Raw genomic sequence first — 23,454 nt, 5'->3', positions numbered from 1 at the left:
TACAGCCCTGCCTGCCAGAGACCCACGCAGGGCTGTAATTAGACTTGTCGTTTAATTAGGGGGAACAGAGAGCGCCAATTAGACACGACCCGCTCTGGGGGAAGGAGAGAGAGAGGAAGGGAGAGAGAGAGAGAGAGAGAGAGGAAGGTAGAGAGAGAGCATGCGGAGCGGGAAGGGGAGAAAAGGGAAGGAGAGAGAGGGTGAGGAACAGTGAAGGAGCAAGGTGAGAGAGGGTGCAGACGAAAAAGAAGAGAGTATGAGGGAGCAAAACTTTTCAGAGAGCAAAAAACATGATACAAAAAGTGTGGACGAGAGCAAAGAGGGTAAAAGAGTGGGGGATGAAAGCTATTTTAAACAGAAATGGAGGGAAAAAACGAGAGAGAGAGTTGCAGTAGGAGGAGAAGAGGAAAAGGGGGAGAGGAGAGAAGAGGCAGAGGGAAAGAGGAGTCAGTAGAGCGTGGCAGAGGGAAATTCTGCTGGTTCTCACACTTAACTGTAGCCCTGACCCACTGACCCCTGCCCCCCCTCCCACTGCCAAAAACACACACACACCACGCACCATATGCCTGCCACACACAAACATGCACTCAAACAATTCTCACACTAAACCACCCTGCCCCGCTGACACCACCAAACACACACACACGGCACTCTGTACACTTGCCAGATATAAACACACACTCACTCTCACAGATAGTTAAGAAGAGCCAGTACCACACACAGTCACACACCAGGAACTACCGCACAGACATACAAAAGTAGGGAGTGTTGGGAGAACTAAAACTGCTCTGCGTTGCAGATTATCCACCCACTAAAAGAAGCAGTGTGCAGTGGCGTTTGTGTGTTTAAAAAAAAATATATACTTTACTGAAACCTAAAAGCTCTTCGAAAAAGCCCAAAGCACTTTCTTTTTGTCGTAATAATTCTAAGGAATGTTTCTTTTTTTCGTAAAAGAGATCCTAATGGCAATCCCCTCGGTCATCCGGGCTGATAAAAGGGTAATAAAACAAAGCCGGGCTTTAAATCCCGCGTGTGAAGAGTGAGCGGGCGGCGAGGTGCGTCTGTGTGAGAGAGGCTGCTCTGGGTGCTGTGCGGATTAACTCTAATCCCTCTCCACCTCCTCCCTCTCAGCCTGTTTCTGAGCCCGCCGTCGGCCCGAGGGGGGGGGGGGGGAGGAGGTCCGGACCGAGGGCCGGGGTGGGTCGCCGCGACCGCTATTCTCCCGACCCGGCGGACCGTGAAAGAGCGGGTCAAGTAGTCTGCCCAGCCGACACGCATGTTCTCACGACGGTGGGGTCACGGTGGCAACATGCTCAGAATCCCTGCCGTTGGGTACTTTCCCCCCCCCCGATGTGAGTCTTTAACACACGCACAGCCAAAAACTAAAAATAAGCCAATCCAAACAAGTACAGTCTTATATTTAGACTTTTAGTAATTTTTAGTAATTTTGGTAAATAAGACTAAATTAGTGAGGTGAGAAAGTTTCAAGACATTTCAAGATTCAAGAAAAGTTCACTTGTCGACGGTAACTTAAAACAAGCTAATATTTTCTACTTAATAGTATAAAATAAGACTTTGAGTCTCATAAGACTAAAACACATTTTTTTGCAGTGCACAGCTCCATGGTTAAATCGACTACAACTAGTCCAAAGCTGGACTCGAGTGCTAAAGCATGACCGAAGGTGCAGCACTGTGCATGATGTTAGAGCACAAAGAGGAAACTCAGACCACAGTTCTTCAGACTGCTCTTCCCCTGTCCCTGTATTCTGTGTCTGTCTAATTCCAAGGCATCTGATGCACACACACTGTCGCATTGAGCACTTCCCCCAAACCCCATCAGGATTAATGGGCTTAAAAAGTCAGAGGGGGAAACAGAGAGGTTTTCGGCGTTCTTAGGCTCTCTTGAAATTCACAGGACCCAGCTTGAGCACTGTGCACGTTAATCCTCTGGAAAAATATGTTTCAGAGATTTCTTCATATCTTTGTTCACATACGATATTGAACTACGTGAGGAATTATGGTTCCTCAAAGCTTGTTTAAGCTAAGTTTGAACACGAAAGCAGAAGGCGGATTGAGAGGCAACAGAGGAACATATTCAAAGATCAAGAAACGCTGCTGTTTCTGCCGAGGAAAAAAAGCTCCACAGATGATGTGCGAGTGGCTTTCATCTTGATTAAAACATTGTGGTGTTGGGTAGGGTGGGGTAAGCTTGGTAAGCGGGTGGGGGTTGGACTGGGAGTTTATCGGGATTAGAGAAAAATTCTAATTAAAAGAAAAAACACCTTTGAAAGCAGTTCTTTCGCCATCGTTTCATAGTTTAATGTGGGATCAGCATCAATTAAGTAATTAGTGCAAGAGGGTGAGATTACACATGAAAGTAGGAGTGTTGTCTGGCTCCCAAATTGAGTCTCATCACCATTAGGCCGGTATAACGAGCCTGGCCGTGTCCTTTGGTGACTCAGTGGAAAATTTGAGCCAAAATGGAGTCCGGGATTCTGGGAGTTAGGAGGGGGGATGAGAGTGGAGGGATGAAGGTGATACATCAAGCAAATTGGCTACACACAAACATTCGGTTCCCCTGCCACTTATGCCCAAATCCTAATGCATCTAGTCCTTAAGAGTTTAATTAAGCCTTACCCTGCTCTATGCATGCACTCACCCGCCCAATATTGTGCATCACACACATAAACTGTTCACCTACGATGGCGGCCATTTTAATGCCGGTTTTTGGCCATTTTTATAAAGGGGACTGCATTGTTAACCAACATTACACAGATATAAATATTTGCATGTAAATGTAAATATTCATACAAACACATGTAGTATATATTTTTAATGATACATATTCACCCAAACATAAATACACAACAAGCTACAGTTGTTGGGCTTTGGTCAGATGTTGCAGGCTGATGAGCATATTCATGTACCTGAACGCAGACAGACACAATATAAGAACAGACGGGCAAAGTACAATCATGCATATGCGCACCATTACAGACCGTACACACTCAGATTGAGACAGTAATTACCATGACTGAGCTGCACTTATCTTAAGTATAAACTCCAAATGGACAAACAGACATAAATATACCCCAGCTAGCAATATACAAACATATGAAAACAATATTGCAATTCCATGTCGTGAAAAGATTATCAGTCCATCACAACCATGACTACCTGCTAAGCATGGGTACTAGTGTACAGTAAAATATGGAGTCTCCTTGCTTGTTTGCGAGCCTCCTTATGGCAGTTCTGTGTCGCCAATAACACTGTGCTCCAGACAACAAAACAGTATGAGTCTACATATGGCCTGCTGTGTGTGCCACACACAGCATGTTTCTCTCCCTCTGCAATCTCTTTCTTCTCTTCCTGGGTTTCTCATATACGCTCTCCCTCTATTTTTTTTTTCCCACACTAGAAAGTGAAAAGTTCAGCTTTGCATCGTTTTGCATCATTTTGTTTAACCTCGCTGTTACCAGACGAATCGTCTCATTTCCCTCTCTAGTCCCCCGGTTTTAAAACTTCCCAAATTCTCTCTCTATGTGAGCAGCGGCTAGTTTTAATAGACTACACGCATTCCACTTCTAGTGGATACTCCGTTTCTCTCCCAATTTACATAAAATAGGCACCCACATTCCTGAAGCACTAGAGGTACTAGAAAACAAGACAATACTCAAAACCTCACACATTCAGAGAATGCCGACGCGAAAACTAAACCAAAAACATTCACACATTATGCGTGTGCTCAGATTGATACACAATGACTCATACAAACTCACAGACGGTGTACACCCAGCGCTCAAACGAAATTATAATAAAATGCAACCACAGGCATGCATACTTCTGCCCAAAAATAAAGCTCAAAGAACTGCTTACAACGGAAGAGCATTCGCTCTTATACACTCGCGCTCTCTCTCGCTCACACACAGACACACACACACACACACACACACAGACACACAGACACACAGACACACAGACACACAGACACACAGACACACAGGCACCCAGAGGGTTGTGCACACACAGACACACACACACAGACATACACACATACAGACACACAGGCACCCAGAGGGTTGTGCACACACAGACACACACACGGTTGTGCAACATTTGTGCAGTGGGAGGTGGACACATATCAAAGCCACTCTGGGCTCTTTGCGGTGATGAGATTCGGCTCAGAAACACTGGGAGTCTGACAGGCTATACGGAGCGCAGTTAAACCAAACAATCAAAAGCCTACAAAGGGGCACTAAACCAGGTGCATCCCTTAATGGGCTCACTGCGTGGCTTTCCTTTCATATTTTCACCCACACGTCCCTGTACTTTTCTCCAGCCAAGTAAAAACAAACCCACTGGAGCCCTGGTCACGTGACCCGAGCAAGGGCTTGTGGGGGTTAAGAGGTTTCAAGGTGGGGCGCGGCTTCAATAAAAGTTAGCCAGGGAAAAAAGTCGATACCCGCAAGCTCGCGGCGGTTGGGCGTCTCGCTCGGGAGAGCGGGGGAAAAAAAACCTCATTTTAAGGGTATTTGCGGACACGTTCCGGAATTAATGCCGTGCTGAGGAGGGATCTTCCTCATTCAGCGCCTCGGCCCGTAGGCCTCCTGAAAACCAGGTGTGAGCGCGCTTTCCGATTATCACCTTACAGCGGATGCGTCCGCATGCCGGCGACAACAGGATGCGCTCGCGGTGCGCCAAAGGGAACATGAGTCACGGGGAGATTAATACACTTCCACGTTATCATTAATCCACCGACTTAACACTTCACTCCCAAAACCCCCCCCATCCCTCCTCCCCCGTGAAACAGCAGCCTCTCCCCCCCCCGCATACCTCTGCCTCCCCCCTTCCTCGAGGCTCCTCCAGTAAAAGAGCTTTCCTTCTCTCCTTCTGTTTTTGTCTTTCATCCCTCTCTGTCCATTGTCAGAACCTCGCCCCCTCTCCAGCACTTGTGCCCGTCACCCTGTGTTCCCTTTCTTTTTGCGGTCCTCTTCAGGCTGAGTGGGGTGTGGGTTTTTCCACAGACGCCTCTGGCCTCACCCTCCTGCCCTCTTGCCTGCCAGACTCTGAAGAGGGGCCGACACTCGGACGGTAACCGATCGGCCACTAAATCCGCCAAAGCGGGAAGAGGAGGGAAAATGGCGAAGAACGCTTTCGACGGAACGGAGCGCGGCGAGAACTACAAATGCCAGCAGACGCTAGGCTAAATGCAGCAAACGGAGAGTTTGCCTTAGCATAAAGGATCTAAATGCACACAATCCCAAAAGCAAAACGATGTTTTCTGATAAAGACAGCCAAAAATGAACTAATGTGAAACTTTGCTGGAAACTAAATAAAACGTAAACAGACACCGATGAAAAACAATGAGCCACTGCCCGGTGAGGGACTATTCTCAGTCAAGAGTAAACCTACTTATGGACACAAGAAGCACTGCCGATCATAAATAAAACCCAGATAACACTTTCTCCATTCGGTACACTGGCCCACTGAGGGGTGCACTGTTATAATGATGCAAGGGAGACAGACGGACCATGGGAGACAAGGGATTTCCACAGCAGAATTTATTAAACTCTCGGATAGCTGTTTAACTCTTTAAGTGGCTAATCGCAGGATTAAGCAGCAGAGAGGGAGTGGGGAAGATGGGGGTCATTTTAAATGCAAATCCTCTTCTTATAAAATTTGGTTCCCTTTAATGGGATTTGGGGGTACCAGAACCACATTTCCCCGGCAGGGAAGCAGACGGCAAGAGCAAACAACACTGCTCTGGCTCGCCAGAAAAGAATAGGGAACGCGGAACGGGTGAAGGACACGTCCACTTTTCCCTCACGCTGCCGCTAAAGGCTGCACTTCACTCATTTCTTAGTCAAATTACGCTCATTGCAGAAAGCCGGAGGTAGACTGGAGGGAGGGGGAGAAAATGAAGGGGAGAGAGAGGAGATAAGCCCTTTAAAAGTTTCTTTTCAAGACAGCAGGTTTTAAAGAATGGTTTTGAAAGCAAGGTTTCCATTGTGTTCTCCCAATTCCCCAAGCGCTAATTTGCACCCACCACATTGTCTTTCTTTAAGGGTTCCAACAATGCGGTTTTAGGTGTCTCTTATCCCACCAAGATTATGCTCCACAGATATTTTCCTCCTCGGGTTTTTTGCAAAGAAGAGAAGGAAGTTCTGATTTTTAGAACAACAGAAAACAGAGCGACCACATCTGTGAGGAGCCTTTAAAAATCACACTCGGGTAAAACTTATTTCCATAGTTAGTGCAACCATGTCACGTTCTCTTTTTAGTCCATATCAATCATTTTGGGCCTTGGGGTTTGTTATCAGGATACTTTTGTATTTTCATCAATGGACAGCTGTTGCCATTTCTACCTAACGCTCATGGCACAGTACACATGCTCTTTCAATAAAGATTATATGCAGCCTTTCCAGGCACAGCATAGGTTAGATGAATATGATACACACACGCTATACTGTATTACATGTGTATGTATGCATATGTAGTTTGGAAAAAATTTGGACAGGGACACGATTTTTGTTATTTTGACTCCGTACCCCAGCACACTGGATTTGAAATTAAACGAAGAATATTCCATTCAATTTGATTTTATTTGTATATCCCTTTCTACAGGAGACTATCACAAAGACATTATAGAGTTAAAATGTAGACCAATTTAAGGGTATTTAATTATATCCATATCCAGCATTCCATATAGGAATTACAAATAATTCCTTTTTACACAGTTCCCCAATTTTTGGGGACCAAAAGTAATTGGTCAAATCAACATAATCTGAAATAAAGTAATCGTATATAGGACGTCACAAATCCTTTGCATTCGATGACTGCATCAAGTCTGCCACCAGCAAGTGAAATGTATGTTCACTAAATTCAGGTCAGGTGACTGACTTGGCCAGTCAAGAACCTTACACTTTTTGGCCCGAAAAAACTGCTTAGTGGCTTTAGCAGTGTGTTTGGGGTCATTGTCCTGCTGCAAAGTGAAGCACTGTCTAATGAGTTTTGCGGCATGCTTTTCTTAGCAGATAACGTGGCTGTACACTTCAGAATTAATCCTGCTGCTGCCGTCAGTAGTCACATCATCAATGAAGACAAGTGAGCCAGTTCCGGTGGCAGCTATACATGCCCAAACTATAACACTACCTTCACGTTTCATGTTTCAAAGATTGAAACATGGCTGTTGTGCTCTTGAGGACTACCAGTAGTTTGCATCTTGAATGGAGTAAAGAGAAGTCTAAATCAGCATAACCTCAGAGGGGGTTATGTTGATTTAGACTTCTCTTTATTTTAGTCTTTAACACATCTATGCCTCTATTTTGCCATGTTTTTTTTTCCTCCACAATTGAAAGTATTATTCAATCATCCACATTTCCTGGTCCACCAGTTTGTTTGCTATAGCTGAGCTCATTGCATTATTGCTTGTTAACAAATTACCAACCAGTTGATTTTTACATGCCCAATGTTTTGGCAATGTCTCAGATCAATTTATTTGAAATGTTCCACCTCTTGCTGGACTGCTTTGCTGCCATTTTCACTTCTTTGGTAATCATGTTGAGAGACCACAGCAGCAGACTCCACACCTAGAATCAACTCCAGACCTTTTGTTAGCTTTCTTGTGTATGAACTAATTAATCAGCTGAGCCAATTGTCCAATTACTTATGGGCCTCCAAAATGGAGTGGTCCATGGTTCCTGATATGGATGTAAATACCCAAAAATTAAAACTGACAGTCTGCACTATAATTATATATTGTTTAATTTAAAATCTACTGAACTGGAGAAAAGAGCCAAACCAACAAAACTATTAACTATAGATTTATACTGGTTTTTCTTCTAAGTGCAGGAAGAAAGTGAAACCGCATCCCAGCAATCTATTGTTAAACAAATGCCACCATTAGTCATTTTTGCCAATTAATTTAATGAGACAATTCCTTGATTAAGATAATAAAAATAATATTATTTTACGTACTGTAGACATTCTAGCCATCTGGTCAACTTTCCCAAGGTCAACATAAATGTGCATATGAAGGGTACTAAATTAATAATAATTGTATTCTCCATTATAAAACTTTTAATACTAAGAGGTCTGGTAATTTGCTCGAGCTTTGAAATGAATTCTAGGCCTAAGCAGCAGGGGGGATTTTGTATTAAAGGATTAATAGCCTTAGTACAACAAAATCTAATTTAAAACTCTCAATGTGACACTTAGTTCCTCAGTCTGAATGGAACAAAACTAATATGAAAGCAGATTTGTAGTGAATATCACCTTACCAGCCCACTAAAAACTAAAACAATGCCACTAGAAATCAACTAGATGAGGGGGAAAATAGAAGAAAAAACTCGCCTACTACATGGATTAAAAAAAGGAAATATGCATTTTAAATGAAGCCAGAACATCATACGCTATTCTGTTGTAATGTACCGACGCAATTTCTCTCCACGGGTATCCCTAAAGATTAACTGCATACTGGCTATTGTATTCCCATCACACGCGTCTGTTTTTTTAATCTATTCCCGCAAACGGGAGTGATAATTGATTGTCGCTAGCAGGGACCAGGTGTCTCCATCACTGCGTGAAACGCAGAACTAATCCGCACAGTCCGCGATCGATCTGTCACTCTCAACACTGACAGACGCGTCTGCGACACCACCAGCGCTCCCGTACGACAAGACACCAGCGAAATGCGCAAATGGAAAAGTAGGCAATCCTTTTAGAAGCTGCTCCACATACCTCTGTTAGAGAACGTAAATGATCAACAAACCTCGAAATATAGGCTAATAGTTAATGATTTTAGGTGAGGTTGGTAGCCATTTGTGAGTTGTGGATACAATGGTAGGAAGTGGGCCCCTGCAAACTAAGCATTTTTATGGAGGCCCCAGCTCTTTCGATTTCACGCGTTTCGAGTGCGGGTCACAATAGTCGCATTCACATTTAATTGTAAAATGATAACCAAGAGGCTGTCATTAGCTAACGTTTTTCCGAAATGTGCACAAAACAGTTTAACGTCTGTTTGAGCGCTTCAATGGCCAACGCCACGTGACATGGGCCTATAGGACAATTGACGAACCAGTTGGATCCATTTCAAATGATAATTGGTAGCTTGGTTTAATTTTTCAATTTTCTGATTGGACTGTTTGACGCACAGAACTGTGGTTTGACCATAGCTGTACTAAGCTATACACTCATAACTACAGGTCAAGTCCTTTGTTCAACACCATTTCCGAGTCAAATCAATCTCATTCATATCTGGTCAGTTCTAATTAACAACTCTCCATTATCTTGGTTGTCCTACTCAGTCCAGTCAAACATTGATCAAACTGATGAGGCATTTGTTTTCAAGAATATGATGTGGTGACAGCAACAGGTAGTCACGAAAGTATATATACGTAGACTACAGGCAATAGAGATATAGATTTGTACAGCTGCTACACAAATTTGACTATTCAAATATTAGAAAGAAGCGACACAGAGATTGGACTACTGAACACAGCGACATAATTACTTTCGCTAACAAGAAAATTAATCGATTAAAGTTCACCTTCTTTTCAGAGATGGACACTCAAGCAGAATATTAAAGCGTGGATTTTTAAATGATTACTTATAGTGACGTTATATTGCAAAATTAGGCTACCCTTAATACATTGGCTAGTAACCGATACAGCCTTGGATAGATGTGATAATCACGTATGATAAATAATGTATACAGCAAACTCCACATCATAAATTGTTTTTTTAACTCGTATTATAACCAGGAATATAGGCCACGTTGGTCGAACAGGCTGTTATCTTATAACACATTACAAAGTTGCTCATGTTATTCAGACAGGAAATGTTATCCACAATAGTATTTTGAGGGTAGTGTTCTAAAACAGCCCATGGCTATATCATTTTCAATTGAATGTGGCCATATTGTAAGTTGAATGAGACAACGATCTGCAAACTTACAGGCTAACTTTGACATGTTAATTCGTTCGTTCCGTCGTTGTTACCACTGGGGTTAGCAGTCGGATTCTAAAAAGATTTAGTTGGACGCGTAATAGAAGCATGTCAGTCACGGCTATGAGAATGATGTCGGTACAAAGACCGTCTGTGGGTCTATTTATACAGTTCAAGATAATTTCTTTCAATTAATTATGTATATTCAAATAGGTCGTAGCCTACCTTCTTCGGCCGTAGACTGGTGGAGAAACCCGAACAGCACCAAGAGCGCAGCGATGACCGTCCATTGCACATGTTCCATATTAGCAGAAAAATACTCCGTCAAAAAATATGGTCTCCAACTGATTTAAGGAAAACAACTATTTGTTTTTGTAAGAAGCACTGTCAGCTCGGCCGTGTCCTCGCCGACCGTGAACCCCACATCAGTGATGGACAACAGATGCGCTTGCGTCTCTCCAAGAATACAAATCAGAAAGTGCTCAGCATATTTTAAATTATCAGTTTGGTTTCGATAAATAGCCAGCCACTGTTTAATTACACGATTCAGAGTGGGCCAGATTCCTTGAAGCAACCATCCAAAAAGGCATCACCAAATTAAAAATGGAGATCGTTCTTTACAAATAAATTATGCATGTACTGTATAATTTCTTTTTAAAAATTGATACATTTCCAAATTCAAGAGTCCGGGTAGTGATTAGGCTATTTCTCCTTTAAAATGGATAGGCTGCAGTTTCTATTCTTCTTGCTGTTGCTGAATTCCTACTTTTTGTAATATTCCATCTCCGCTCACTCCTCCGGGAATGGGATGAAATCGGCAAAGGCACAGGGAGAGGAAAACACAATTTCCTCCGGCTGCACCGGCTGTGTTCTTTGTCAGCGAGTTTTCCCCAGCTGAACTCCCCAAAGTTTCGTTCTAATAAGCTGAGCGCAGATTCAACGCCGAAAAAATGCGTCAAAGTATAAACCGAATAGGGAGCACTATGCTGGGATGAAAAAATGACTTGATTGTTAGCCAGATACAAACAAACTCCTGTTTCTTTCAGCGCCGAGCGACTCCACACAGATCCAGCCTTCCCGTCAACAAGATCACATTCCTTTCGCCTTTTCAGGAGGCTAGTAATTTAAAAGAAGTCGTCCGCTTTGCTGGATCTTTCCACCTTTGATAGGATTCAGTGTTTAAATGAATTCCGTTGAAATATACGTAGGTTTTGCGATAGAAATAAACGTTCAAAAAATAAATACAAAAATGAAATAAAGTTGTGCAGAAAGTTTTCTTCGCGTGCTCTCTGTGCAGCAGCCGACACGAGACGCGGGGTGACCGTCTGTGCGGTTCCCCTCCTCCTCACGCAGGCTCCGCCTCGTCACTTCAGTTCAACCGTCTATTGGCTATGTCTCCTCTCAGTCTCAGGCACAAAATGAATATTCGCCGAATACAGATGGATTCGTGCAGGTGGGCCCTTTGTCAATCTAAATTTTACCCAGATTATGCAAATAAACTATGCCCATTGCGACACTCTAAACATCAAAGTGCTATTGCCTTAATTTGCCTTTAAGAACCTTCCAATGTACAATTGGACAATTTAGTCTACACATTTGGCCGACCATTTTAGCCTACATTTAATATGGTACCCAAACACCGTACAGGAGGTAGCCTATGCAAAGTTACGTAACAATGAAATTAATCGAGGCGATGCCTCAACACCTGCAAGATGAAGTGAGTAAAGAGTTGTCTTTACACTAGCTCTAATGTCCATATAAATGTTGAATCATTAACACTTGTGTTTTTTTCTACTATTCTGAATGGTCCCCTGAATTCGGGACCTCTCAGGAGGTGTACAGTAGAAGTATCTTAGACAACGGAAGTGAAAAGAGGACGAAGAATCAGGTATTCGCCCTACAGGTTTCCTTTTAGTTCCCTCTCCATTAGTTTCTGCCTCAGGTGAAGTAGTTTTTTGACGGATGTGTATTTTATCTGAAGTTTGTTTCCTTATAGGATCCGTCTTCTTCTCCTTCCTTTTTAAAAAGCCTTATCGCTTGAGCTGACGACTGACGTTTAGCAATCGATTAATCAATCCGCCGTCATTGATCACGTTCTGCGTCCGCAGCTTCTTCCCTTCCCTTGTTCTGACCGGTCTTCTCCCGACGGCGATACCCCGGACGAACCGCTGAAGCACGTTTCGGTAATGGAAGCGTGCAGATCACTGCCTTTTTTAATTGTTATATCGATTTGTTGCGGCGCATTGCTGGCTTGGTGAAGGATAGAGCCAGGCGATATGCATTGCGGATAGCGTTACGAACCTTTTTATATAAAACAACAGCACATCTGAATTGTTTGCTCGCTATTAACAGGTCCATGATAATCGATTACACTATTTTATCCAACTCATTGAACCATTAATGGTCTTAAAAGGCCAGACTTTAGCTCAAAATCGAACCACGCGGCTAATGATCTGGCCACTTCTTATACGGATAGTCCACATCGTATTGCTTACAAAGTATTGTATGGTTTGCTGCCCCTAACAGATCCAGGCCCATGGATAGATTAATTCCTTGGGTCGATCAATAATCTTCGAGTCTGGTTTTGCACAGAGAGGTACCAATTAAACCTGGTAGTTTAGGCTCTAGCACATTCTTTCATTGTTGTTTTTTGCTATTATTTTTATGTCCTTGTCAAATTGCTGTGTATTATCTCTTATGTTGTTTTATTATCTTTAAATTAGTTCATTGTCCATTGTGTCTGTGAAATGCACTTTGCATAGGCTAAATTATGATTTATTTTAACGGACACTTGATCCTTTGCCATTGTGCCATCTTTCTGTTCGTTCTTCCCGAATTGTTCAAAATAACAATTATTTATCAGTTATTTTAACATCTAATAAGTTACATAGCAATTCATATGTTATTCTCATATTCAGTTGTATTTTGGATAGCAGCTATAGCCTATAACCTACTCTCTGCCTTCATTCTAGCAATATCCGACTACTCATTTTGCATTAGTTGCAAGCAGACTATGAGAGAATAAGGCCTATATCCGAATTTGGATATTCTAATCAAAGCAGTGTTCTGCTTGGTAAATGTCAGCCCTTTTCACTAGAACAAAACAAGTCGAAGTAAAAAAAAAAAAAACATCCTCCGTGATTTTTAGCATTGTCCGTGGGTGTGTGAAGGGACTTGTGCGCGCACATGCGAATCACTTTGACACTACTTTGACTTAATGCTTTTCTTTGTGCTGTATGTATAAGGTCATTCACGCTTGGGGTGCCAACTTGCAATAGGCATGCATACTACAATAGCTGTCAGTGAGTACCGGAGGTAGAGGCAACCCGATAGGCCAGTCATCCAAAGTTATCCAGAGCGACTTACTGTTATTGTTAAAACATTTTTTTTAATTATTATTCTTTTTGTTTGTTTTTTTACATAAAAATTCATTTATAAACCTGAAGTAATTCAGGTGAAGTACCATTAATGGCCCATGCCAACACTCTAGGTGGAAAACAAAACAATACATTCTGAGTTACAAGTCCATTTCTCGATTCATTATACGACGCTGCCACTACAGAAACAAACTGCACATTGTAAATAAGCATTGTTTAAATATCTAGATTGCCGTTTTTAGTGACCGGTAAGAAAAATAAACAACGCGAAAACCACAGAGGCATGAACACAGGTCAAATATGCACGATGAGCCAATCAATATTCATTGAACGAGCCAAACAAGGTTGGGTTTCCGAGAGGATTTATACACCACCCAGTGGTTACTCACAATATGACAAACTCACTCAGCAAAACGGAACAATAGATTTGCATGGTTCGATGAAGACCCCCATGCGTCTGTGGTTATGTTTAATCATGAAACTAAACAACTGTGGTGACAGAGTCACGGATTCCTAATATTCTAATAATTCTCATAACATGGTTGTTAACCAGCTCCAAAGTTGAAAAGTCTCACAAAACAGTGGTAACCTCCTCCCCATGTTTATGTTTAATCTCTTTCATGTTGCAATGCTGAAATATATTTTGTGCTTTCCCCTGCTGAAAAAAACAGCTCAAGCTAGATTTTTAAACAGCTGGTAGCTGGTAATTTCAAGGTGGTCACAGCTGGATTTTACACCAGGGTATATCACTTAAATTGAACCGCCAATTGCAGCACGCTTGTAATTAGAAATGAGCAGCACAGTCACTCTCATTCCACACAATGACTGCAGCTCATCATCCCGTCAGGTCGATTTAAAAGGTTCCATGGAAATGATCAACTTGTATTCATTTTGTTTCCTGCCACAGTAAATGTAATAACGTCTTGCAGGGCGTTGTCAGGGGAAGGGCAGAGCAGTAACTCCTGACACCTGTTTTCTTTTCTTTTTTCTGGTGACAACGGGGGTCTCGCACAAAAGCTCTGCAATAAAGCAGAGGATATCTGGGATGCTGAAACTCTCTGACGCGCTTGTACTGAAAAAGCAGGTGAACGTGAGAAGGGAGTTGAAAGAAATGAAATAAAGGCAGGGTGAGAAGCGAGAGAGAGGGGCCAAAGGTGTGAAAACGGGGGAGAACGTGTGAAGTTGAAGTTTGACTTCTGGGAAGGAGGGCGGGGGTTAGGGGTGGGGGGAGGCTCGTCTCTGTGTTGTGACTGTTCTGGAGAAAAGCACACCGATCCTGGCTGCCATCTGGAAGGACACTACTGTATAAAACAAGACCAGAGTCTGCATGTAAAACAGGTAATTGTAACCCCTGTAAGCCACTTTCAGAGCAAATAAAAGACTTTAGCTTGAATATATCAACTGACAGTGTGACAGAGAGCCAAATTAGTGTTTTCGAAGAAAAGCTAAAGCACATTAATATTCTCACCCATGTTGTGACTGAAAATGAGAATTACTCAATCGACTGACACTTTCATCCAAGTGACTTCAGTGTTTTAAAATGGAGAGGGGGGAGGGGGCAGCACAGGTGAAGGGTAAAGCAACAACGTTATCTGGACTCCCCCCTCCTGTTTTTGTGGATTGGACCACCGGATTTATATCCTTTGAAATGTCTCTGTCACTGTTGTATGAAAATAATTACTGGAAGAATTGTAGTGTTACTCATATATTCAGTGATGTGCTGCTAGTAAGCAGAGTGAGAGCTATGGAATGAGATTTTTACACTAGGCCAGTTTCACCTATTCCTTCCTTATATATTATTTCCTGCTAAAACTTGGCCCGGTCTCTGTCATTTTAATGTTTTAAAACCCATTTTTATCTTGTATGCTTTTGAATAGCTACTCGTGTTTGTAGACTCTACCCGTCACCGCGACTTTATCAGTCGATGCAGGAGGGCACAGGCTGGCGAATTCATTCGCTTAAGTGCGCGATGCCAGCCAAGGGCTTCGGCGCAGTCCACCAGCTGAGGTTTGCAGTCATTGAGATGGAGGACTCGGCTTAATATGCAGCTAGAACCGGAAGACCGCAGGTGGCTGATTGACCGGACTGGTCTGTGTGCCAAGTGAGAATCCTGGCTGCAGTTAGCATCGGTGCGGTCAGGATCCGTTACCACGTAGCGGGGTGCGTTGCAAGCACCAAGGGCTAATGGTTTAGCTGAGCATCGCTCCCGAGAGGCCCCTCTGCTCGCTTCTAGAGGCTTCTGACATGCTATTCAAGCAGGCCAGGAAGGGAGCCAAGCAGGAGTCATGTTTACAGAGATGTTCTGGAAGGAGGAATAGGGGTGTTTTCATTTGTTTATATTGGCACACATCTTTCATAAATAAACAGCACAGCTGCAGTGGGCCACTCTTTTGTTGGGTTGTGCGACTGGCCTAACCTTATGACAGAGTTCCCAAACTCATTGTATTTTTATATGTAAAGATGCTTTTTTTGAGTACTAACTTTAAAGACATGCTGCTGTGGGGTCAGCTATTTAATACAGAGGCACAAAGTGTGGCTGAACAAACTGCAGTCATATTCCCACAAGGTTATGAGACCTTGGTCACTTATGCACAGCAGTTAATTTTGAACTGTCACACAACCCTTGATATCCCAAATCAAGACATTTCAAAGGTATTACTTTCAAATTATACTCTGATACTAAAAACGAATTGTGGCTAGATTAGCTATATTAAAGTAGAATTTGAGCATAGCAGCGGTTAGGCATCAATGTTTGTCTGGAGCGGGTGACTGTGTTTAGGTACTCAGTCTATGTTTGCTTGGTTTTCCAGCTAGCTTCCACACAGACGACAGTAAATTGCTATGAAAAATATTTTGAAATTCTCAGACGATTTCTGTAGCAGAAGTGTCTATGCAAGATTGATGATAGCACACAGGAGCACATGAGCAGAGTGGGGGCTGGAACTGAGCTGAGGGCAGGTTAGAGTCGAAATTCAACAGAGCTACAAATGGCTGGCCAGTAAGCAAATATACACACACACACACACACACACACACACCAATATATATCTTTTAACTTCAGTCCTAATACAGAAGTGGTCTTGAGCCTTTGAAACCCATGAAGGTCCTTATGCATGCACTTCAGTTATATTCCCCATGGGGTTGGTAGCCATTAACAATGATCATGTTGACATACACCGACACTGAACATTAGCAAAAGCATTAAATCTTTCAGTCATAGAGAGCACGTCCTGTCTGGGATTAACTGACTCATTGGTCGTGGACTCATTTTTTTCTCATGTTCTCATGTTTAAATGGCTACTACGATTAGTACCGTGGTAGGCAACTACCACCCTCCCAAGCACCACTGTGGGATTGAATTTTAATTGCGAATTAAAAAGGAAATAACATGAAAATGCTGTGTTGCCATGGTGACCAGATCCGGTAGGGGGGAGCGGGACAGGGAGAGTGGTAAGTTGTCTCCTGGAATGCAGGATTTAAATAATAAAGCGGGGATATGAAATAATTCATCACGCAATAGAGGGAGAGGAGCGTGAAAGCTTGAGGAATGGAGACGGGGGCCAATGAGACAAATCTAGGTGGGAAATGGGCGCCTCCAGTATTTTAAATGAGAAGAGTTTCAAGAAGAGAAACGCAAAATACGGTAGGTACATGAGTATATTTTTTATAAAGTACCAGTTAAGAATTTTATGTCTGGGGCAGACAACCAAATGAAATGAAGGAATGATACGGGCAGGAGAGTGAGAGGGAGGGAGGGAGGGAGGGAAGCTTTGATGAGGGTTTTCGAAGTGAATGCATGAAGTGTAGGAGCAGATTATGAGCACAGTCAAATCTGCTTTGCATACTGCAGTCACATACAGCATCACGCTGAAAGGCCCCAGGCACATCAGAGTAAGATTAAATGGACGTTCATTTGGACATAAGAACGTTTTTTAATAATTCAGCATGTGCTTATTACAAGGAATATTATTTATTGAGCCTTGAAGACTTCCACCGGGATGGCTTTTTGGACCCGCTGTGGAAAAACTGTACGTTTGGAGCAAGGGCATTTGTAATCAAATGGGAGATTATGGAACCTATTTGGCAAAACTCTACTTACAATCAGGATGACTCATTGAGCTGACCCCGGCGTGTGGAGTGTGAATTAAAGCTGTGAATTACAAAGGAGGTAACAACGACACCATATAGGCAAGCACGGCCGGAGAAACAATATCACAGTATTGGCTGTTCCCTACGATGAAATATCAGATAATTACACACTCCATTTTAGTGCGTAGCATTAAGGGTTTTTTTTATCTCAGCGACTGCACTTAACTCCCTCTATGTGTAAATTATGTTATATAAGCGTGTGTACTCTGCAACACAGCATAAGAATGTAAGAGGACAAGAGGAGGCTGCCATATCACAATACAGTGCAATCCGATCCAGTAGAAGGTTCTAGATAATTATGACCAAGCGTCCAGGTCCTGCCTTTTGAAAAGCAATAGCACTGTATACAGGCACACAGGTATGCGGCGCAGATAAGCCAGGCAGTGCCATGTCCACACTCTCTCATCAAAGAACAGCAGGTAGGAGCCAACCATCTCAATTCATGGACCGCATTGTCCCTTGAGGTAAAAAAAAACCTCTAAAACATCTCTCTTTTTGGACCCGTGGGCAGTCTTTCCCGTTGCCTTCCTTTGTGCTGATAGAATGCAGACACTGTATCTCCCCCATTTTATGCTCTTTTGTAAGGCAGATGCACCTGTCCAAAAGAACTCCCGTCATTGTCTGCGGAAGGCCTCCAGAGAACCTTTATCTAATGCGGCCACTGTGAAAGCACACTGGAGGATACAGGGCCTACATAGGGCTGAATAGAGAACAGTGACACGGACTGCCTCAGGGGGGCTGGGGGTGGTTACATTGCCTCAAGCGAACAATGCCCAAAACAAGTCCCAACATGGTGGGGAGCCGCATCAGGGCCGGCGAGCAGCACGGTAGCCAGCGCTCGCTCTCTCAGCCCAGCGCCAGGAAAGGAAAAGCCAAACGGCTGACCCTCACACTCCACTCCTCCCCCGGCCCACCGCCGACCCCCCACCCTCACCCAGAACTCCACATGGGCTGACCCATTTCCTGCCTGGCTCCAGCCAGCTTCAAACAATGGGGAGATGTCCCGTGAAACAGCTCACACTTCCTGTCTGTCCCGTGGCAAGAGAGCGAGCGACATCAGGGAGGGTGGGATGGAGAGAACTGTGTGTGTTAGTGTGTGGGGGGTAGCAGTGGCTGTGGCCTTTGCTACTGTAGTGGGGCAGAGAGAGGGCAGAGCTTCTAGGGCCAGACGGCCATGGAGTTCCCAAGACACAAATAACTCCCCGCTGCACTGCACTCTAAAACTCCTTACAGTGGAGATGCCTAGATGATGATATCACTGATAATGCGGGGCCAGCTCTTTGGGGTGTTGTCTCCATTATCAGCCCCTGAGGAAGACACTGACACGCAATACATGCTCCTGTGAAGAAGCATGTCACGGATGTCTGTGTACTGTATAGAAATGGCAGACAATGCATGCTAGCGGTATTAAAAGAGTGTGATACTGTGCAAAACACTCCCTGTTGGGACCATGGTGAAAACAGGAATATGGAGTGCATAGAAAACATCAGCAGTGTCCAAGCACCATTGTCAACACTCTGGGCAACAGCAACCATAGTAATAATAATAATAATAATAATTCAGTTTTATTGTATGTTTTTAATTGGTCCAGACAGTTTTTGTGTGCGATGAAGGATATTTTAAATGTTTAGCAAAATTTATGGAGACCTTTTGGCTTTACAATGGTAGGCATATTGCAGTATGTGGTCTAAAGCACAAAAATGCATTTCAAGTAACTCGAGATTGTACAAGTAACGGAGATGGGCTTCGTCTGTTATTCTGAATAACAAGACATACAATTGGCCTACAGAGCTAAAGACTAAGGTACACTGATTGGCCCACGGAGCTAAAGACCACACTGGCAAGGGTACTATGCCCGCTCTTTGCCTAATCTCATTCTGAATCAGACTGTAGCATGTTAACCCACGTCTCTGCTGAACTGTGCTATGTTCTCCCCCTCTGAATTCCCACAGCAATTTCAGCGAACTGATAGGCATCGGTGGTTTAATCTGAGTCACGGCATCGCAGTAACAGGGCTGAGTCTGCTGCGGGTTTCAAATCATGGCCTTTACCGTTCGTTCCGCACAACAGAAGTCAGCAAACGTTCTCATGCTAACTCATGTCTATGAACTCCAATACACCTCCAACTTCCCCCAAACCATACCTATCCCCCCCCCCCCCCCCCCCATACTGAAGACTGTTCAGCTCTACAGCTCTTCGTCTCTCAGATATCTCATAAAGCCTGGTCAGCTGTAGGTTTTAGTAAAAAACTTTAGCATCCGATAGGTGGCCCATGGCATCTGTGTTCAACTGGAGTGTAGACAAGCTGTTTTCTGAATTAGGCTACTTTGAGGGATGTTTTCATCAAAAAAAACTCCATGAACATATACTACACACATGTGCACATACATATATTATACACTTACAGACATATTCTGTACATAGCCACATGCCACATAACACTCAGCTACACACTTTGGCACAATGGAGTGTCCTGCCACATGCACACACACGCACACTCTCAATCACACACACACACACTCTCTCTGACACAATAGAGTGTCCTGTCAGATGCACACACACACACACACACACACATACTGTCTCTCTCACACACACGCTCTCTCTGACACAATAGTGGCCTATCAGATGTAAACACACACACACGCTCTCATACACATGCACACTCTTACATACACACATGCTCCCCCACACACACGGTCTCACACACACGCTCTCTTTGACACAACAGTGTCCTGCCAGATGCATACTCACACACACGCACACACACACACTCTCTCTGACACAATAGAGTGCCCTGTCAGATGCACACACACACACACACACACACACAGACTCTCACACGCTCTCTCTGACACAATAGAGTGCCCTGTCAGATGCACACACACACACACACTCTCACACGCTCTCTCTGACACAATGGAGTGTCCTGTCAGATGCGGCAGGGCTTCCCGTCAGCGGTCTGGCCCTGGCAGCAGGAAGAGTGGCGCTGCGGGGGGAACTGGCATGGCCTGGGCCACTCGCCCTCATACCGTCATCACATTCCTCACCCCAGCACAGGAAGACTGGAGCACCGCGGGGGGCAGCAGAGTGTGTGTGTGTGTGTGTGTGAGAGGGAGAGAGACATGCCTGTGTGTGTTTGTGTGTGAGAGAGAGACATGCCTGTGTGTGTGTGGGTGTGTGTGTGTGTGTGTGTGAGAGGGACATGCCTGTGTGTGTGTGTGTGTGTGTGTGAGAGGGACATGCCTGTGTGTGTGTGTGTGAGAGAGATACATGCCTGTGTGTGTGTGTGTGTGTGTGTGTGTGTAAGAGACATGCCTGTGTGTGTGTGTGTGTGTTTGTGTGTGAGAGAGAGACATGCCTGTGTGTGTGTGTGTGTGTGTGTGTGTGAGAGACATGCCTATCTGTGTGTGTGAGAGGAACATGCCTGTGTGTATGTGTGTGTGTGTGTGTGTGTTTTGTGTGAGAGAGAGACATGCCTATCTGTGTGTGCGTGTGTGAGAGACATGCCTATCTGTGTGTGTGTGAGAGGAACATGCCTGTGTGTATGTGTGTGCGTGTAAGAGGGACATGCCTGTCTGTGTGTGTGTATGTTTGTGTGTGGGAGACATGCCTATCTGTGTGTGTGTGTGTGAGAGACATGCCTATCTGTGTGTGTGTGAGAGAGACATGCCTGTGTGTGTGTGAGTGTGTGTGTGTGTGTGTGTGTGTGTGTGAAAGGGACATGCCTGTGTGTGTGTGTGTGTGTGTGCGTGTGTGTGTGTGAGAGAGAGAGGGACATGCCTGTGTGTGTGTGTGTGTGTGTGTGTGTGTGTGAAAGAGAGAGCGAGAGAGAGATGCATCTCTATGTGTGTTAGTGTGAAAGAGCGGCCTGCATATCTATGTATGCGTGTCTGTGCGTATTAACAAGGTAGCACGTATGAGACCATCTACTGTTTATTTGTCACAATAAGCCTGTCCATAACTGCCAAGTGTCTGGACAAGTTGTAAGAATTAATGTCAGCAGAAAAGGGGGGCATGCATTTGTCACAATACATCTGAGAGTAATTGACACTTGTGTGTCCATGCGTATATTCCAAACGTAGGTCTATGTGAAATTGATTTTGAGTCTCTGTTGGGCCAGCCCTGAGTGTAATGTGGATGTGAGAGTGTGTGAGTGCGTGCGTGTCTCCGCGTGGGTTAATGGGAGGGTATGGTATGGTATGCTCCCCCGGTGTGTGTGGATTCCAGGTTCCACTTGATTAAAGGAGAGGCTATGGCTGCATTGAGTGAAGTCAATGACCTGGTCTCTCCGACACTGTCAGCACCGTGACTGGCTTCTCTCAAACCCCGGCAGAGAGATAGGGGTGGAGACAGCCTGTCAGTGTGGGAAGAGCGTACTGTATGCAAAGGAAAGTGGGACAGAGCAAGAGTAAGTGCATTAGGATGAAGTGTTTGTGAGACAAAAAAGGCGCTTGCGAGTGCAAAAAGAAACATTTGTATGTGTGTGGCCTCTAGGTAATAAAGCAAACTGTCTTCAGCCACATGTACCCAAATGTCAATGGGGTAGTCTGCTTTTCTAGTCTGATTTATTTTAAATAAATTTAAAAATTTTAAATATATAAATATATAAATGTTTTCGAAGCTGCCTTAACAACTGGAGAACTCGGAGAAACATAGTAGAACGACTGCAAAACGACAGGAATCTGGCACAGGAAATATAACGGTCACGGTTGACTACACCCACAGAGCTTTGCCTTCTCTTTACTCTCTGATAACGCACGCGGCCCTTTAAGACAGCGACCGTGATTGATTTAGTGAAGCCGAGATAAGCTCACAGTGAACCGCCGAATGAGCCAGACCAGGCCCCGATCTGTCAGCTGTGTACCTACCGGCGGTACGGGCACTTTAATCCGTCTGCGGAGGCTATACGAGCCCCGAGGTTGGACTCCAGGGGACTGCGCAGCCTTATCTAGAGCTGTTAATGTCACTTCTCACCGCGATAACGGCGACAAATTACCCTTGGAATAAGCACTTGCTGGTTTTTCTCAGTCGCTCTACCTTTGTTTTTCCTATCAACACTGTTTTAAATGTCCAATAAAGTGACTTTAAAAACAAAGCTAGCTGTCTTAGCGGATTTTACACTTCTTTGCTGACAAAAAGGCTTGACGCAATTAAAATTTGAATGGGTCAGCAGTTTAAAGATTAACATATTGCCATATTTGTATACTATTTAATTGTTTTCGGAAGCAGTTACGCAACTTGTTTTTTCTGACTACCTATCTTCGTTCTGAAATAGCAGCTGATAAACGCAATTGAGAAGCTTTATTTTAATTTGAACTAGACCATTTTAAAATGTGCAGCCCTGTTGTAACATAACATAACATAACACAGTAAATCATTTGAAACTGAAACACATATTTTGTTCCCAATGGCTCAGTTCATCTAGTTGTTCTTAGATAAAACCTTACCTCATCAATGACTCGGTTGTGTTTATTAATGCCTTCTAATTCTGCTAAAACCTTTCAGGAAAAGTTATTTAATTTATAAATCCCATAAAAGCAGAAAATATTTCTCATAGCCTAGCTGGAATTCTTCAATGTAGAGAACAAATTTGTGCAGTTAACCATAGCCAGTGATGGACCCAACACACACCCTAAACATAAATAATGTAAAAATAAATAAATAAATAAATAAATAAATAAATAAATAAATAAATAAAACAAATAAAAAAACGTTAGATATCATAGTAAATTATTTAAGGTTTTTTTATTTAATATTTATTTATTTGGTGGTTCTTGCCGTTTATTCCCACAGTATAGAGCCAGAGTTATTACTGTTCCAAATAAACAACTTTATTATTGACTTCACTTCTGATGCCATTTTAATGAAACTACTTTGGAGCCTGTAACACTTCTTCCAGTAAATATTACTTACTAGATTAAATGAACATTTTTGACAGTCATTTCTGTGATTTATATATTAATTGCTGTTTGGATTATCT

At 43.5% G+C, this 23,454-nt stretch overlaps 1 protein-coding gene across 2 annotated transcripts in view; it reads right to left on the bottom strand.

The window, feature by feature from the left end:
• The window catches only part of LOC133123291 (ephrin type-B receptor 4a-like), a 43,119-nt gene extending 31,863 nt beyond the window's left edge, over positions 1-11,256 (bottom strand). For both annotated transcript variants that reach the window (XM_061233636.1, XM_061233637.1), the window contains exon 1: positions 10,171-11,256. In XM_061233636.1, the coding sequence (XP_061089620.1) occupies positions 10,171-10,249 (79 nt within the window). In that variant the 5' untranslated portion in view covers positions 10,250-11,256. The remainder of the gene's footprint in view (positions 1-10,170) is intronic.
• Between the last annotated feature and the right edge of the window lie 12,198 nt (positions 11,257-23,454).

The sequence above is a fragment of the Conger conger genome, chromosome 3 (assembly GCF_963514075.1).
Source record: "Conger conger chromosome 3, fConCon1.1, whole genome shotgun sequence".
NCBI classification, from domain to species: Eukaryota; Metazoa; Chordata; class Actinopteri; order Anguilliformes; family Congridae; genus Conger; species Conger conger.
Note: the sequence above shows the minus strand (reverse complement) of the source record. Positions and strands in the feature narration are given on the sequence as shown.